At 44.7% G+C, this 19,178-nt stretch overlaps 1 protein-coding gene across 5 annotated transcripts in view; it reads right to left on the bottom strand.

The window, feature by feature from the left end:
- The window catches only part of USP16 (ubiquitin specific peptidase 16), a 1,120,218-nt gene that overhangs the window by 499,069 nt on the left and 601,971 nt on the right, over window positions 1-19,178 (bottom strand). For all 5 annotated transcript variants that reach the window (XM_044071387.1, XM_044071383.1, XM_044071384.1 and 2 more), the window contains one exon: window positions 18,613-18,669. In XM_044071387.1, coding sequence (XP_043927322.1) covers window positions 18,613-18,669 — 57 coding nt within the window. The remainder of the gene's footprint in view (window positions 1-18,612; window positions 18,670-19,178) is intronic.

The following is a 19,178-nucleotide window of genomic DNA, read 5'->3' as shown; positions in this document are numbered from 1 at the left end:
GGGGACTCCTGTCTGATCTCGTCTGTCAACCTGTCCATCACCATTGCAAATAAGAAAGGGCTCAGAGCTGATCCTTGATGTAATCCCACCGCCACCTTAAACGCATCCGTCACTCCCACAGCAGACCTCACTGCTGTCACACTATCCTCGTACGTATCCTGTACCACTCTTACATACTTCTCTGGCACTCCCAACTTCCTCATACAATACCACAACTCCTCTCTAGGCACCCTGTCATATGCTTTCTCTAAGTCCATAAAGACACAACGCAACTCCTTCTGACCTTCTCTGTACTTCTCCAGCAACACTCTCAGAGCAAATATTGCATTTGTAGTGCTCTTTCCTGGCATGAAACCATACTGCTGATCACTAATCATCACCTCCCTTCTTAACCTAGCTTCCACTACTCTTTCCCATAACTTCATACAGTAACTGATCAATTTAATCCCTCTGTAGTTACTACAGCTCTGCACATCACCCTTATTCTTAAAAATCAGTACCAAAACACTTTTTCTCCATTCCTCGGGAATCCGCTCACTTTCCAAGATTTCATTAAATAATCTAGTTAAAAGCTCCACTGCCATTTCACCTAAACACCTCCATGCTTCCACAGGTATGTCATCTGGACCAACAGCCTTTCCATTCTTCATCCGCTTCATAGCTATCCTTACTTCCTCCTTGCTAATCCACTGTACTTCATGATTCACTATCCGCACATCATCCAACCTTCTCTCCCTCTCATTCTCTTCATTCATCAGCCCCTCAAAGTACTCTTTCCATCTGCTCAACATACTCTCCTCACTTATGAGTACGTTTCCCTCATTATCCTTTATCACCCTTACCTGCTGCACATCTTTACTAGCTCGGTCCCTCTGTCTAGCCAGTCAGTACAGGTCCTTTTCTCCCTCCTTAGTGTCCAACCTTTCATTCAAATCTTCATACGCCTTATCCTTAGCCTTCGCCATCTCTCTCTTTGCCATGCACCTCATCTCCTTAGACTCCTGTCTACTTTATTCATCTCTCTGACAATCCCCTTTCTTCTTCGCCAACCTCTTTCTCTGTATACTCTCCTTCTTCGCCAACCTCTTTCTCTGTATACTCTCCTGTACTTCCTCATTCCACCACCAGGTCTCCTTGTCTGCCTTCCTCTGACACCATATTTGAACAAAAATACATATCTATGGTAATCAACATAGCCTAGAGAAGAGATATGCATCTGTCAAGAATATTCACTGAAATGTCTGGTGAATAGGGTCATATGATTATACAGTATACACATTAGCTGTAATAAAAAGTTGGGTCTTACCATAACTTGGCATCGGTGTTGTCTTCCTTCATTTATCCTCACAACAGGGTCTTGGATCTGACCTTCAGATCCGACTCGGCTACTTTCCACAGACTTGGATCAGGCTCTCAAGCTACTCCCTCATACCTACACACCCTGCATCCACCCAACTACCTCAGCTTGAGTTTGCCAAATCCAGTAATGCCTCACTTAGACACAAAAGACAGGCAGAAGAGGCTCAAACACAGGACTAACCATCCTGAGCTCATCCAGGTTCCTCAAGAAGAAAGGAAGGGGGGGTGGTTGGGTGGGAAAGTGAGGATGAATGAAGGAAGACAACAAAGATGGTAAGACATAACTTTTTAATCTGATGTTGTCTCCTCCATTCACCCTCATGACAGAATCAGTGTTCCCAGATACGCGAACCTTGGGTGGCGCTCATGCAAGGACATGCCAGAGTACCATCGAGCCAAAGAAAGCCCTGCTCTTGGAAATGACATCCAACTTGTAATGAGACACAAAGGTGTGATTATTAGACCATGTAATTGCCACACAAATGTCATCAATTGAGGTTCCGGCATAGAAGGCTGACGAAGTAGCCATGGCTCTGGTAGAATGTGACCTAGTGGGTTTAGGTAACTGCAAACCTCTGGAAGAGTAACTGAAGAAGATGCAATCAGAGATCCATTTTACTAAGGTAACTTTTGATACTGCTTGTCCAAGTCTATTTGAAGAAAAAGCTATAAAAAGCTGGTCAGACTTTCTGTACTGCTTCATCTTGTGTAAATAAAAACGGAGCTGTCTATGAACATCTAAAAAGTGAAGAACATACTCCCCTCTGTTTGAAAAATTGGCCTGATTGATGTTGTTTTCTGTATCCACCTAAGGCATAAAGGATGGATTAGTGGGCAAGGACACTCTTTCCCTATGGAATAAGATGCAAGGAGGCTTAGAAGATAGAGCTTGAAGCTCAGAAATCCTCTTGGGGGAAGTGATGGCCACCAAGACAGCTGTTTTCCAGGACAGAAACTTCATGTCGCAAATAGCCGCAGGTTCAAAGGGGCCCTGTGTCAACACCTGTAGCACCAGAGTAAGGCCCCAAGGAGAAGGATCCTTAATGGTGGGCCTCAATAAGAAAATGCCCTTCATGAAGGATTTACATAATCTAAACGTGAACAAGGAATGAGTTTGACTAGCCGTGTGAAAATCAGAAATGGCAGCTAACTGTAGCTTAATAGTAGAAAAGCTAGCACCCTCGTTAACAAGGGTGGGGAGAAGCAGTAACATGTCTGAGACCAGTGCTGAGAAAGGATCAGTGTTCTTGTTGGTAGCCCAAACAACAAATCTCTTCCACTTGCTGTTGTAAACTCTCTTAGTGGAAGCCTTTTGCGATGCTAGAAGAATTTTTCAGACTGGAGGCTGAAGCCTGGGCTGTCTAATCAAGGTTGGAATTGGAGAAACCAAGCAGTCAATTTCAGGTTTCAAAGATTTGGGGGTTGGATCCCTAACGGGTGAGAGAGGAGGTCATGAGTGGGTTCCAGTATCCAGGGAATATACTTCAGATAAGACCATAGGAAGGGGAACCAACTTGGCAAGGCCAGAAGGGGGTAATGAGGCTGAATGAACTCTTCAATCTGCTCGCCTTCTGAAGAAATTTGGGAATAAGTGAGAGAGCAGGGTAAGCAAACAGGAGACGCAGGGGCCAATTGTTTACTAGAGCATCCCTCTGAGACTCCCTCAAAGGAGGGATCAAAGTGAAAAACTTGCTGCATTTGTTGTTGAGGCAGAGGCAAAGAGGTCACAGCAAGGTTGACCCCAACTGTTGAAGATCATGTTTGCTACTGACTGGTTGAGGGACCACTCAGGCAGTGTTAAAAGTGACCTACTGAGTCTGTCCACCAGAGTGTTGGTTTTTCCTGGGATGTACATTGCAAATAGTAGGCGGTCTGAAGAGATCACCCACTCTTCATGGCTTCCCTGCACAGGGGGTAAGAATGGGTTCCTCTTAGCTTGTTGACGTACCCAATAACTGACATGTTGTCAGCGTGTACTGCAATAATCCCCATTGGGAGAATGTCCTGCTCTCATCTCTAGAACACTGATACTCAAACTGGACTCGGGAGTCAACCACATGTCTTGGACCATCTTGACATTCTAATGTCCACCCCCCCCCCCCATCTGAACTGGGAAGTGTCCATGGTCACGGTGGCTGTTGGAGGATCGCTTACAACAGGTCTGCTGAGAATAAGAATGTCGGAATGAATCCACCAACTGACATGACGTTTGCAGACGGGAGTCAATTTGATGCAAAGGGACAAAGGCTGAGACAGAATGGACCATTGATTGGTTAGTGTCCATTGTAGAACCCGCATGAAGAACCTGGCCAATGGGAACTAATGGAATGGCTGCAGACATGGACCCCAAGACCTCCAAGCTCAAACGACTGGAAGGGGCTGGAATGGTTAATAACTGCTGGACTTAATTTCTCAGAATGGTCACACTGTGTAGGGAAAGAGAAACTATCTGATGTCTGGTATTGAGCTGCGTACCTATGAATTCCACGTTCTGAACTGGAGTAAGGTTGGACTTGTTTGTGTTTATAGTAATGCCCAGGGATTGTGCTAACTGAAGTAAGTAATCCCTGGCTTAAATCAGTTGATGCGTCGTGGGGGTGGTTAGGAGCCAATCATCTAAATATGGAAACACCCGGAATCACTTGAGTCTCAGGTGAGTGGCTACAACTGCCATGCATCTGGTGAACACCCGGGGTCTGTGGTGAGTCCAAAGGGTAGTGCTCTGAACTGGTAATGACTGGCTCCCAGCTGGAAGCTCAGACATCTCCTGAAGCATCTGTCTATTTTGATGTGATAGTAAGCATCCTTAACCTCTATTGAGCACATCCAGTCATCTTTGTGCAACAATGGCAGAATGGACTAAACTGTAACCATTCAGAAACTTGCTTTCTTTACATATTCATTTAACTTGCTGAGATCCAGAATGGGTCTTAGGTTCCCTATCTTTTTTGGCACTAAAGAGAAATGGGAGTAGGTTCTGAATCCTCTCTGTTTGGTTGGGACCTTCAGGATGACTCTTTTTTTTACAGCAGCTGTTGGATTCCTGCTCTGTCTACTCCCGCTGACTGGGTGGCATGTCTAGGAGGCTTCTTGAGTTCAGAGGGAGAAGGGAAAAGAGAATATAATAACCTGTTGATATAACACTTAGCACCCAATGGTTTTGAGTCAATTGAGTCCAAGCTTTGGGGTGTAAAGCCAATTGTCCCCTGACTACCTCCAGAGATGGACAGCCGATCAGCTCATCAGGAGTGCTGGCAGGGCTTATCGGAAATGGGTTCTCCTAAAGCCTTGGTTCTGCAGACCCCCTCTGCCTCTGGGGCGGCATCTACCATCAAACCCTCTTCCTCTGTCCCTAGAGAAGGGTTCTCCATGCAGGTCCTGGAAAGGCCATTGGGACTTGCTGAACCACATTTTCCTGCCCCCATGCTGGTTTCTGGAAAAGGACCTCTGGGGGAGGGGGGGGCAGAAAAAGTACAGTTGTGTACACTTACCATAAATGTAGATGTTCCAGTTATTCACTGCTGCAGTCATCACCTGTGGGTTATCCCCGCTGTGGTAGCCCTCGGCCATCCCGAATACCAGAGTCAATGTTTTTCTGCATCGGCTGCTGTCGCTTGTGACTGATGTCAGGTCATCAGTGTTATAAAGCAAGGTAGCCAACACCATTACATCAGTTTTTCTTGCCCTAACCAGTCAGAAGCCCAAGGAAATAAGGTAAAGTGGTCCTGGTGGCTAAAAGCCACTGTAAGAAGCTTATGTCTCCCTAAGAAAAGAGGATATAAGGGGGAAGGAGGGAGGGAAACCAGGACTGCAACAGTGAATACACTCGAATATCTGCATTTATGGTAAGTGTACACAACTGTACCATGTTCTTCATGTTTCACTGTTGCAGTCATCACCTGTGGGAGGATTCCCAAAGCTGAGGAGAGGGGTGGTAGGACTAGTAAGAGACCTAGGCATGGGTCAGCATGCCCTGCAGAACTGCAGAGGCAACCCTGCCCTAGGCGTAGAGAAAAAAGGTAGGTGGTAATGTTTTGTAAAGGTATGGACAGAAGTCCAGGTGGCAGCTTCCAAGATGTCCCTGGTGGGAACCTCTCTGTGGAATGCTGTGAAAGTGGAGGCTGCCCTAGTGGAATGGGTACAAATAGACTTACGGGGTGTCTTCCCATGTAATCTGTAGCAGAAATTGATACAGTGTGATATCCATTTGGACATGAGCTTCCCCTCCGTCCCCGGGGCAAAGCTGACAAGAAGTTGGTCTGTTTTCCTGAAGGGTTTAGTATGGCCCAGGTAGTATCTGAGCTGCCTGTGCATGGCTAGTGAGTGCAGAATTCTTTCCCCCCTGTTTTGACAGTTCAGAAAGAAGGTGGGTAAGATGTATGAACTGGTTGAGAGACACATTAGATACCACCTTGGGCATAGAGGGGTTAGTCCTCAGGGGGACCCTGTCTGCATGGAAAATGATGAAGGGTTCAACGGCCATCAGTGCCTGAAGTTCTGAAACCCTTCTGGCTGAGATGATAGCTAGTAGGAAAGCAGTTTTCCTGGAGAGGTATCTCAGTTCTGCTGAAGCAGCAGATTCGAAGGGTGGTAAGGTTAGTATTTCCAAAACATAATTTAGGTCCCAGGCTGGAGTGGGGTGGCTTCTGGGTGGTCTGACATTAGAAGCCCCTCTGAGGAATTGTTTAATCAAAGGATGGGAGAACAGGGGCTGATCTGTAATCAAAATGAGCTGAAATGGCTGAGGCATGGATTTTAATAGAAGAGAAGGAGAGACCACTACTGAGTAACTCCGCTAGGAAGTCCAGGATAAGAGGGATGGAAAGTTGTGAGGAATTACCCCTTCTGGACTGGCTCCACTAGCAGAATCTTTTCCATTTTCCCTGCACAAGATTTTCTGGTGCTGGGCGTTCTGGCCTCTGTGATAATGTCTACGACCTGTTTGTATAACAGGGGCCCCTTGTTTGCCTTTAGAATATTAGCCATGCTGACAGTTTGAGAATCTGCAAGTCTGGATGCAGCATTCCCCCCACCCACACCTGAGTCAAGAGGTCTGAGATCAGAGGAAGCTGCCTGGGAGGCTGTAATGTCAGGCTGTGCAGTAAGGAGTACCAATGCTGTCTGGGCCAATCTGGAGCAATGGGGATATCCTTTGGCCTCTCCTCCCTTATCTTGATCAGTACCTTGGGAATAAGAGGCAGAGGAGGGAATGCGTGCACAAAGTGGGAGTTCCAGAGGAAGGTCAAGGGATCCACTTTCCACGCTAGGTGGTGATACACCCTGGTACAGACTTTTTTCAGCTGATGGTTGAGGTGCAAAGCAAAGAGATCCACTTCTGGAGTTCCCCACTCCTGAGTGACTTGCAAAGAGATTTTTCTGTAGAGTTGCCATTCGTGGGGGTCCAGTAAGTTTCTGCTTAAGTGGTCTGCCAGGGTGTTGTTGATCCCTGGTAGGTATTGGGACTATTAGATGTAATCCCATGGAGGAGGCTGTCAAGCCAGAGGTTCATGGTTAGCCTAAACAGAGGGTAAGATTGGGTCCCTCCCTGTTTGTTGATGTACCACATTACTGTACTTTTGTCTGTTTTGATAAGGAGAACCCCTGGCTGAGATGGGGTTTGAAGGATGTCAGAGCCTTTTGTACTACCATCATTTCCTTCTGGTTGATTTGTAAGGGAAAGTGCTGGGCATCCCAAAGACCTTGGGTGCAACCTGCCTGCTAGGTGAGCGCCCCAAGCAATGTCTGAGTTGTCGGTGGTTATGGTCTGCCCAGCTTGGTGGGGGATGAAGGGAAGACCCTTGTTCTTGCCACAGGCCCCTGCCCTCCAGAGAAACTCCGCCCTTATATAGGAGATCAGAGGGAGAGAGGTCTCTAGAGGCTGAGAGTGCTGACACCAAAGGTTCTTTAGATACCACTGAAGTTTTCTCATGTGAAGCCTGGCCGAATAAGAAGGATGCAAGATGCCATGTACCCCAAGGCTTGCAGGAACTTCCTCACAGTGAGGTGACTTCTGGAAGCCAGCTGGGTGAAGTAGAGAGGCAGGAAGCTTTGCTTTACTGGGGATAGGAAGGCCATTTGGGATGCTGTGTCCAGCAGTGCACCCAAGAAAATGATCTTCCTGGAGGGTGCTTGCTTTGATTTCTTCTCATTGATGGTGAATCCTAAGGAGGTTAGAAGGGTTTTGACAAAGATGAGGTTCTGGAGCAGCTTTTCTTTGCTCTCTGCCTGAATGAGGCAGTCGTCCAGATAAGGATAGATCTGTATATTTCTCTGTCTGCAAAATGCTATGGCTAGGGCTAAGCATTTGGTGAATACCCTGGGAGCAGTAGATAAGCCAAAAGGTAGCGCAGAGAACTGAAAGTGTTGTGAGCCTGCTCTGAACTGCAGGAATTTCTTGCAGGATTCCTTTACGGGGATGTGGAGGTAGGCACCTTTCAGGTCTAGGGTCACTAACCAGGCATTTTTTGTCAGCATACGCAGCAGCTGCTGCAAAGTTAGCATTTTGAATTTGGGGGCTACCAGGGAGGTGTTCAGAATGGATAGATCCAGGATGGGGCACCAAGTCCCCTCTTTTCTGGGAACAAGGAATAGTCTGGAATAAAAGCCTTTGCCTGTTTGATCCGAGGGGAGAGGTTCTACCGCCCCTTGGGATATGAGCATTTGGACTTGTTTCAACGCCTCTGTCCACTGATTTGGAGGTAAGTCTGGGTACCCTCTTGGAATTGGGAGTTCGCTGAAAGAGAATTTATATCCCTGAAAAATTATCTTTAAGACCCATTGGTCCTTTGTTACAGAAAGTCAATTTTCTTTGCAGAGGGAGAGCCTTCTTTCTAGCTTTTGGTGAATGAAAGGAGGGCAGAGGGGAGATTTTGCCACAGAGGGATGGCTTAGAACTCCCTGCCTTTGGGGGGGAAGTGGTCCACTGTTTGGTTCTCTGCTGTCCCTGGGATAGGGGCCTAGGTGGTCTTTTCCTGAGGGGTTTACTTTACCTGAAAGAAATCTTTAACTGTTTGCACAGATTTTGCTTTGTCTTCCATCCTTTTAAGCACCTCTTCTGCTTTTACTCCAAACAAGCGGTCCTTATCCAATGCTGCATCAATTAATTTAGACTTGACATGATCAGGGAGAAGTTGTTCCTTCAACCATGCATGTCTCCTAATGACAGATCCTGACACTGCTGCCCTGCTTGATGCTTCTAGGGGGTCATATCCACAGTGTAATGAGTGTTTGGCCACTTGACAAGTAGAGTGCAGTAAATCTGATAACTCTTTCGAATTGGCACAGTCAGGAAAGGTTGAAATGTTTTGCTTTAATAGTTCTAAAGTGTGTTGCTGATATTTTAATATATGGAACTGACAGTTGAGTGCTCTGACAGCTAAGGGGAGGACGGAGAGGTAACTACCCCATCTGGATCCAGGCTTTAAGTAACCTTCTCACTATCCTGTCCATGTCCACCTCAGAAAAGCTTCTTGAGGACCCGGAAGAAGTTGACAAGGGTTGCTGGGAGTGCTTGTATTTAGAGGACTAGGCAGGAGACTTAGTCAAAGACCTCTGATCCAGAGATTTAGGATCCGAAGTAGCAGCCGACGTCGGAGTCGGGGAAATAGAAATAATCTCCCCCGGATCCAAAGAGACCGCAAGATTTGAACGGGGAGCAGACTGCTGTGGATCTGAGGGGTCAAATCCACCAACTTCTTTGGCTTCTTAACTGAGAGAGAGTCACTCAGGGAGGCAGGGAGGGACCTCTTCTTTGACTCTTTAACCAAAGGAGAAGAAGAAACAGCAGCCAAGGTAGGGGACTGACCCTCAGCCGAGGAAGGAAGAAGGCCTCTGAGAATAAGTTTGTTCCATCTGTCTCTCAAAGCCTGAGGGTTAAAGGCAGCAGAGATGGAACATTCAGCTTTAAAATGATTGGCTCCTAGGCAATACATGCACTTGGGGATATTGTTCCCACAAGAAGTGCAGCGCTTAAGCCCAGGAACCAGCTTGTCAGACATAATGAAAGCCCACCAAAACCCAACTGACAGGAAGCAAATGAACAGAAAGGAAACCCACAGAATTAAAAGCATGGGTAAGAGCTATCAACTAAAAGAACCTACAAAAGAGTACAGTTTTGTACCTACCATAAATGTAGATGTTGGAGTGTATACACTGCTGCAGTCATTACAATTGGGTTATCCTGCCATCAGGCGGTTCCCCATTCGGCCTGAGTTCCAAAGTCTTGGTCCGGTGTCGGTTGCTGTTGCCTCCTCCCTGACGTCAGTGCGACAGGAGTATATAAGATGCAGCCGACACCATTTTCTTAAGTTTTTCTTGCCCCAGATGTCAGGTGCCCCCAAAAAGGTAGGCAATTCAAATTGCTAATAAAACATACATAAGAAAAGCAAACAACAAGTTTCAGTTACCAGTAAATACTCCCCATAGGTAGTAAAGGGTAGAAGACATAGGTACATACCAGCAAGTAAGAGGGGAAGGAGGGAGGGTAACCTGGACTGCAGCAGTGTATACACTCGAACATCTACATTTATGGTAGGTACAAAACTGTACTATGTTCATCGTGTTACACTGCTGCAGTCATTACATTTGGGTAGAATCCCAAAGCTGAGGTAGGGTGGCTGGTTCTATAAGGCATTAGGGGTGGCTATACAGCCCTGCAGCACTGCAGTGGCGAAGCCAGCTCTGGATTTATAGTATAGAGGCAGATGGCAATGCTTGGTGAAGGTATGTACAGAAAGTACAGTTTTGTACCTACCATAAATGTAGATGTCCGAGAGGAATGCATCTGCAGTCTTCACAAATGGTTGTCACGTCGCGTCAGGCAGGCCGGTCGGCCAATTCCTGGGTCTCCTTCCGCTCCCGCGCGCTTCACTTGACGCGTCATCACGTCAATGCGGCAGTTTGGTGTATAAGGCATCAGCTGGCAGCCATTTTTCTTGCCCCAGTTCTTGCCCCAGATGCCAGGTGCCTAAATTTGGATAATTTGGGGAGTTTCCAAAAAGTTTCAAATAGTAGAGAAGAAGCACAACAAATAAGCATGTATGTACATACATATATACAAAAATATACACCATATCCCCAAGCTAGCTGAAGATTGGTAAATACCCCTAGAGTTTCAGGAGGAAGGAGGAGGGTGGAGTAATGCCCAGGCTGCAGGACATCTCCATCATCTACATGTACATTTATGAGTAGGTACAAAGGATGCAAGAATTAACCTCTCAAGGAATTGGGGTAAGTCTTCTAACAGGGTAGAGGAGGAGAGAAAACAGAAGCTAAGGGTAGGGAGGTAAACTTGCAAAACAATAGTGGCAAAACCAACACGGGCAAACAGTAGTGGCAAAAGGTATAGTTATAATGAAGTATAAATGTAAGTTATATAGGCAGCAAATGTCTTATGCACAGGGTCCAACTAGCAGTGAAAGCTGGTAGTGGCTGTGCCACTTGTGGTGAAAGCTGTGGTAGTGGCTGGAGTTTCTGATTTGTGATCCAGGAGCAAAATCTGATGCAATTTTTTCATCCATTTGAAATCTTAACAAAATTGGATTTTCCTTCCTTCCTATTTGTGTTATACTGTTTACAAGATGGTTTTCTATCCTTTTTATTGCTGTCAAGATATTAAGCGGATCCATTGTTTCTGTACATCAAATCTGTCAGATAGTAGGCATGGTGTCACCAGTATGAGGAAGATGTGTGTCTTAGGATAGCCTGATTTAAAGAAACTCTGGAGGTGGGGAGGCAATGTAGGTAGGTGGATAGCCCTGGTTAAAGATCATCTGGGATTTGTCTTCATGGAAGATCAGTGATTTTGGTCTCTCTGCCCAGGAAACTGTCTTTGTGGAAGATCAGTTCAGTTGGAAGGCCATTTTCTTTTGCAGTTCCAGAAACAAAGGAGGCTGAAGTTAAAGCTAGTAAAGAAGGTCAAGTTTCACAATCGTCAAGAAAATTCTTGGCTGCTTTTACAAAAGGAGGTTTCCCCTCTTTTAAGTGAAATTCAGAAACCATGCTTAATGGAGAGGATCTGGGAAGTTAATTCCTCCTCAAGAACTGTCTAAGCAGAATGAGGGAGAAGACAGAACTCCAAGTTGCTGCTTCCAAAATGTCCTTGGTAGGTACTCCTCTGAGGTAGGCAGTTGAAGTGGCTGTTGCCCTGGTGAAGTGAGATTAAATGCTGTTAGGTACAGGTTTCCCATGGTGTGTATAGCAGAAACGTATACAGTGTCCTATCCATTTTGAGATAGTCTGTTTTGAAATGGCTTTTCCCTGTGCTCCTGCAGCATATGCTACCAATAATTGCTCAGATTTTCTGAAAGCTTTGGTTTTGTCCAAGTAGAAGCGTAACTGCCTGTGTATGTCCAAAGAATGCAGTAGTCTCTCCCCTTTATTCTGTGGACTTGGATAAAAAGTTGGCAAGTGAATAGTTTGGTTTAGAGCCATACTTGATACCACCTTTGGCATAAACTTAGGGTTAGTTCTTAAAGACACCCTGTCTTGGTGGAAGATGATGAAAGATTCCACTGCCACTAGTGCCTGTAATTCTGAAACTCTTCGTGCTGATGTTATTGCCAGGAGCAGAGCAGTTTTCCAAGAGATATATTTTAAATCTGCTGTGTTAGCTGGCTCAAAAGGAGGTAAAGTTAATTTTTCCAACACAAAGTTGAGGTCCCAAGTTGGAGTAGGTGCCCTACGGGGCGGTCTTATGTTTTTAGCCCCTCTGAGGTACTGTTTTAGCAAAGGATTAGAGAAAATTGGTGGATCCGTGTTGTAATGAGCAGAGATGGCAGAGGCGTGGATCTTGATGGATGAAAAGGAGAGGCCTTTGTCCAGCATCTCAGTTAAATATTGCAGTATCTGAGGAATATTTGGGACAAGAGGGTCAAGGCTGTGAGCCCGGTTCCAGACACAGAATCTCTTCCATTTATCTGAATAGGCTTTCCTGGTACTAGGCCTTCTGGCCTCCAAGATGACATCCATAACAGCTTTGGAGAGGGGCATTGCTTGCTTGACTAAGGAATCTTCCATGCAGCCAGGTTTAAAGTCTTTAGCTGGCTGTGCAGTATCTGATTGTTGTGCTGAGTCAGCAGATGTGGGATTTGAGGCAAAATCCAGGGTGATCCTTGTGCTAAGTTCTTCAAGATTGGGTACCAGTGCTGGCGTGGCCAGTCTGGTGCAATCAGGATCATCTTTGGCTCTTCTTGCCTGGCTTTTATGAGTACCTTTGGAAGGAGAGGTAGTGGTGGGAAAGCATATACTTGTAGGTTTTTCCAGCTGAATGAAAGGGCATCCACTTTCCATGCTTGTGGATGGTAAGTCCTTGTGCAGAATTTCTGTAGCTGGCAGTTCATTGGGGATGCAAACAGGTCTATGTCCGGGCTCCACCATTTTTGTGTTATCATTCTGAATATTTGTGGATTCAATTCCCATTCATGGGGATCCATGATGTTTCTGCTTAAGTCGCCTGCCGGTGTGTTTTTCTCTCCTGGTAGGAATTGTGCTTGCAGATGAACTTGATAGTCTAGAGCTGTGTTCCACAAGGTCATGGCTTGTCTGCAGAGGGGATAAGAGTGAGTGCCCCCTTGCTTGTTTATGTACCACATAACTGTGGTGTTGTCTGTCTTTAGTAGCAGTTGTCCTGGATGCAGCAGGTCCTTGAGGGCTATAAGGGCCATTTTGTACAGCTAACATCTCTTTTTGATTGATGTGAAGATGCCTTTGTTCTGCGGGCCACTTGCCCTGAATACATTTTCCTGCCATGTGTGCTCCCCAGGTGCAATCCGATGCATCTGTTGTCAGTGTTTGCCTGGCTGTGGGTTGAGTAAAAGGCTGTCCCTTGTTGAGGTGACAAGCTTGAGTCCACCATTGAAACTCCTGTTGAAGGCAAGGAATTAGTGGTATGACTGTTTCCAAATTTTGACAGTGTTGAGACCAAACACTCTTTAGGTACCATTGTAGTTTCCTCATATGCAGTCTGGCATATAGAATTAGTAGTATGCAAGATGCCATGTAACCCAAGGCCTGCAGAATTTGTCTTGCAGGGAGATGGGTTCTTGTTGCCATCAATTGAAAATATTGAGTCAGTTGTCCTTGCTTGTCTGGCGTGAGGTAAGCCATCTGGGCCGTTGTATTCAAACTGGTGCCCAGGAATATTATCTCTTGAGAGGGCACTAGGTTTGATTTCTTTTCGTTTACTGTGTACCCTAGGCAACTTAATAACTTTTTTACAAATGCCAGATGCTTTAGAAGAATGTCCTTGCTCTCTGCTTGAATCAGGCAGTCGTCCAGATACGGATAAATTTGAATTCCTTTCTGTCTGCAAAATGCAATTACTGGTGACAGGCACTTTGTGAAGACCCTGGGCGCAGTAAATAAGCCAAAGGGCAGTGCAGAGAATTGATAGTGCATTGAACTAGCTATGAATCCGAGGTATCTTCTGCAGTTTTGTCGGATAGGGACATGCAGGTATGCCTCCTTCAGGTCCAATGTTACCAGCCAAGCTGTCTTGCCCAGCATGGGAAGAAGCTGCTGTAGTGTCAACATTTTGAATTTCGGAACATCCAGGTAAGTGTTTAGAGAAGAAAGATCCACAATGGGCCTCCAGGCTTTGTCCTTTCTGGGAACCAGAAAGAGTCTTGAGTAAAATCCTTGTCCTTGTTCCTGTGGTGGTACCTTTTGAATAACTCTCATGTCCATGAGTGCTGTAATTTGTTTTTGAGCCTCTGCCCATTGATTTGGTGGCAGATTTGGCATTCCTTTTAACCTCGGCATAGTGTGAAAGTGGAACCTGTAACCTTGAGATACAATGTTGAGAACCCATTTGTCTGTGGTGATCATATGCCAATTGTGATAGAAAATTGCCAGTTTTCCTCCCAAGAGGGCTGCCAAGAGACAGCTGTTTGGCAGCTGTAGTGGGAAGTCATTGGAGCTGTTCTTTCTATGGTTGGGGCCTGTCTTCCCCTTCTTTCTGGCCTGATGCACCCCATTGTCGAGGCCTGTAAGGACCTTGTGGTTGACCTCTACCTCTTGGACATCTGTATCTGCCCCTTTGAGGTCTGTCTGTAACTGGAAAGGACCAATTCTTTGTTGGCCAATTTCTGCTAAATCGAGGAGGCTGAACCTGTAAGAAATCTTTCACCGTTTGCATAGATTTTGCCCTATCCTCCATTTTCTTTAATACCTCTTCTGCCTTAACTCCAAATAACACATCCTGCTGCAAAAGTGCACCCAATAGTTTTGCTTTAACATGATCTGGTAACATATGTTCTTTTAACCAAGCATGTCATCTAATGACAGAATCTGTAACTGCTGCTCTACAGGAGGCCTCTAAAGAATCAAAACCACATTGCAAAGTATGTTTTCCCACTGGTTCAGCTGCATGCAATAAATCCTGCATTTCCTTAAATTTAGGAGGATCTGAATCTGGAAGCATTTTTTGTTTCAACTGAGACATCAAAAATTGCTGATATTTTAGCATGTGAAACTGGCAGTTTAAGGCTCTCATTGCTAAAGTTGCAGACGTATATACTTTCTTCTCCCATCTGTCTAATGCTCTGGAATCTCTGTCAGAGGGACTGGATTCTTTGTTGATGAGGCCTTAACCCCTTTGGGTCTCTGAGAAATAGTTTCAGGATCAGCAACAGGGCTTTTATAAAGAAATTTGTGTGAGTCAGGGACTCTGTAGTATCTGTCGGGCTTAACTGGGGCTGGAGGTAAAGAATCGGGATTTAAGCTGGATTCAGTATACACATCATCCACAATATCTAACACTGGTGGAATAGCAAGGGGTCTGTGTTGAGGTAATAAAAGGAAGTCTCTAAGCCTTTTCTTGGATTCTGAGTAATCCTGGACTTCCCAATGGAAATGCTCCCTCATGGTGTGTAAGGTTTCCCCAAAGGAGTAGTCCTCAGGCGGAGAGGCTGATGGAATTGATTCCTCAGCATCAGAATCCTCATACGGGGGTAAAGAGTATCCTAGGTCTGAGGATGAATCTGAGGATATGGATACCTGGTCGGATGAGTCATAGTCTGCATCCTATCTAGGCCTTTTATCAGGGGGGGGATGGGACCCCCTGATCAGAGTGATTAGGTCTTCGGCCATTTTGAGCATTTGTTTCTTAGGCATGGAGGCCTGTCCTGGAGAATGCTATATTTGTTTCTTTGTTTTTAAAGGAGGTTTAGACTTAGCAGAAGTTTTAATGTTTAACTGAGTAGGTCTGAAAACACCCCCTGAAGCTGCAGGTTGTTCAGCTACTCCGGATCCCACTGAAGGGTTAGTTTCGGTAGGCTGAAAATCTTGTGCGTCCGAAGGCCCAGCCATCTCCACATGGGAGTCAGAGGCGGCCTGTGGTTTTACAGAAGCAGTTGTCGGGGGCTGCGAAGGCGCCTCGCTGAAAACCAGAGAACCAGCGAATGGCCTAGAAGAGGCTTCGTCGTCAGTTTTGGGCCTCTGATGCCTATCTTTGTCTTTGCGTTTTTTATGTATTCCGGTCGTCAGAAGTTCCGACAGCATGGTGTAATTGAATTTTTTGCCAAAATAATGTCGGGCAAAATCAAACCGTTTAATAGTGCGCTTGTTAAACCTAGCACAAAACCGACAACCAGTGACGTCGTGGTCTGGGTCTAGGCATGGGATACAAAAAGAATGGAAATCCTTATGAGGTATTTGCTTCCCACAAGAAATACAGTTATTAACTTTTACTGACATCGGTCTGAGGCAAGAAAAAGTTTCCCCAATGGGGTACTTAGCTTTGTAGAAGACTTTGGTTCTGGATTCGAAATGAAAATCTCAGGAGTCGGCCGACCAGCACTTGCGAACTGCTTTTGTTTCGGGCATCGTGCGGCAAGAAAGACTGGAAAAAATGGCGTCAGCTGCATCTTGTATATCCCTGTTGTACTGATGTCAGGGAGGAGGCAACAGCAACCGACGCCGGACCAAGACTTTGGCACTCAGGCCGACTGGGGAACCGCCTGACGGCAGGATAACCCAAGTGTAATGACTGCAGCAGTGTAACACGATGAACATCTACAGTTAACTGTAACACTTTCAAGATTAAGAAAGAACTTTTTTTTTTCTACAGGAGGAAAAATGGAGAAGAACTTGCACTTGCGTATACACACACACACACACACACACACACACACACACACACACACACACACACACACACACACACACACACAAACTAGAAGGAGGGAGGAAGAAAATTACAGCTGATGGCAATTATGATGCAAAGAAGAACTAGATAACACGACCCACGCTTGAGAGAGAAGAATCTGCATCTGACTCACTGGAGCGACAAATGAGATCTGAGGTAGTTGGGTGGATGCAGGGTGTTATGGGTATGAGGGAGGAGCTTGAGAGTCAGATCCAAGTCTGTGGAAAGTGGCCAAGACGGATCCGAGGGGTGGATCCAGGACCCTGTCGTGAGGGTGGATGAAGGAGTCAACATCAGATCATCCACTTAAAATAAACAGTAACAAAAAAAAATCCTTCACATCTGTACACATGGCAGAAAACATTAAACTACACTGTTCCCAAGAGTAATGTGGATGAGGTTTGATCTTGTTAAGCTCAGCTCCCCAAGCTGCCCCCACTCCAACTGTTGTCCTCTGTAGGAAATGACTGTCAGTGTGGTTTCTATCTCCATGGTGGCCACAATTCCATTTGTATTGGATTTTCTCTTTTCTCCATGACTGAGTAACTATGGAATAAGTAAATATATGCTATGGGATTCTGGCAGACATGTGCCTTTACAAATACATGTTTTTTATGTTTCTCACTGACCTGAAGCTTCAACCAGCGTGCTTCATCTGGCTCAAGTTTCATTCAATAGGGGAAGTCACAGAAACAGATGCCACAAATATTAAATACTGAAAGCATACTAAATGGCTGACAGTCTCAGTGCCTTCAGAGTTCCTCCTAATGATAGTGGTTTATTCTTCCTGCATAAAGACTAAAGTTCTGTCACTGGGGAATGCTGCAACAACTGGGGCTGAAGAAGTTGCTTCTCCTTGGCATGTGAATGCAATAAAATTTCTGAATCTATGCCTACAGCATGACAGAGTTTAGAATGAAAGGAGAAAAATAACACTAGTCTCACCTCTGAGACAGTCACAGGATATGGACTTTGTTTGTTCAGTCATAACAGTGATATTGAATCTCCAACTCCTGAGATGAGAGGCTGCTATTCCTCACACTGAATCTAAAGCTTTAATTTATGGACCACCTTTCTGATGTTCTGAAATGTTTCACTGATTTCTCTATACAGCCTCACTTTGTGGGCCCCGGCAAAGGTGGAGGTAAATACCATTAGATACAAACTATCTTTTCATAACTTCTTAGCCTTTTTCCTTTTCAGTGAACAGTGGCTTAAATGAATTTAGGAAACTGCAAACTATTTCATTTAATGTGTTTTCCAAGACAGAAAGATATTTTGAAAGGAAATCTTTAGAACAAGTGCTCTAGCACAAGCATAAGAGATACATTTTTGTGGGGAATCCATTTAAACAATTAATTTTGATGATAGCTAATAAGCAAGAAAAAAGAAATACTGCCTTCTAAAAATAGAAGGCTTAAAGTTCTGGAATAGGAGAATCAGTAAATAAAAATGACCAAAATGCTTAAAAAAGCAATAGGCTCAATGAATAAAAACAACATGATGAGCAAGAGGAAGATGTCATCAAGCAACCAGTAGGCTTGTAAGGAGACAAAAACAACAGATGGTACATGTGAATGTAGCCCTTATGTGGAACTGTGCCAGGCATACGGGCCAATCAAAATAAATAATACTGGAGCGGGCTGTGTGTCCGCATTAAAACACGAGAAGCCCGAAGAGGTCAATAATGGACATTAAATGTGAATGGTGGGCAAGTTTTTTTGCTCCGTGCTAGTTAAGTAAAGTAAGTGAAGAAGCCATGTTTGACCAGTTGTATTGACCTTCACTGGCAACCCTGGTGCCAGGCTACATAACTAAAGCCATCCTTGCAAGACTTGATTTGGCTTGCTTAGAGGGTGTCAAATCACAAAAGAAGACCTACCCGGTTCTTTGTGCTGCAAGAAGTGAATACGTTGTGAAGTAAGTACCTGCAATCCAGAATAACAGTTTCCTACGTAATACCTGGGAAAACTACACAAGGGCAATGCAAATGTAAGGATTATTCTTAATATAGCAAAATATAGTCAGTCAAGAATGTTAGAAAAAATTTTGACCATTTACTGTTGTGGCAAAACACATTAAAATAAGAATCTCTTAATAAAACATACCTGATCATCTAGTACAGGAAGAGACAGATCAAGGAATGATTCGGTAACAAGGGATACCTAAAATGACAAATAACTGAGCATTAATTGTGCCTGAGGTATGTCTGAAGCAAAAAAAGGTTATACGTTTTTGAAACATTCACATATATTGTTACTATGCATTAAATCACAAACTGAAAATAGAAAAGTTCAGGGCATCTACAAAAAAGAAGCAGTTACATAGAAGAAATACATTTTCATTGTCAGGTTCATTTTTTTTCATTTTACTTTTTATGCCTCTGTCTTAAAAGAGTCTTAGACATTCTCTTACTCTACTGCAAAAGCCATTAAAGCTTTGAATTCTAAATTATTTACATTCTAACTTCAAACAGCCATCTCAACAGTACAGCACCATATATCCAGACTTGGGGATCCCAAAATTTATTACTGCATTAAACACTTCAGTTTTATGAATGAAAATAGATATAGTGCATATATAAGTCAAAGCAGGCAGCAACTGAAAGCAAAGAAAAAGTATTAATAAATGAAAACATTTATTTTAAGCTTCACAATATTACAAAACCAAAAGA

The sequence above is a fragment of the Protopterus annectens genome, chromosome 5.part0 (assembly GCF_019279795.1).
Source record: "Protopterus annectens isolate FY-2018-M chromosome 5.part0, PAN1.0, whole genome shotgun sequence".
Lineage (NCBI taxonomy): Eukaryota > Metazoa > Chordata > Ceratodontiformes > Protopteridae > Protopterus > Protopterus annectens.
The sequence above is the reverse complement of the archived record's forward strand: the minus strand, read 5'-3'. Positions and strand labels throughout refer to the sequence as shown.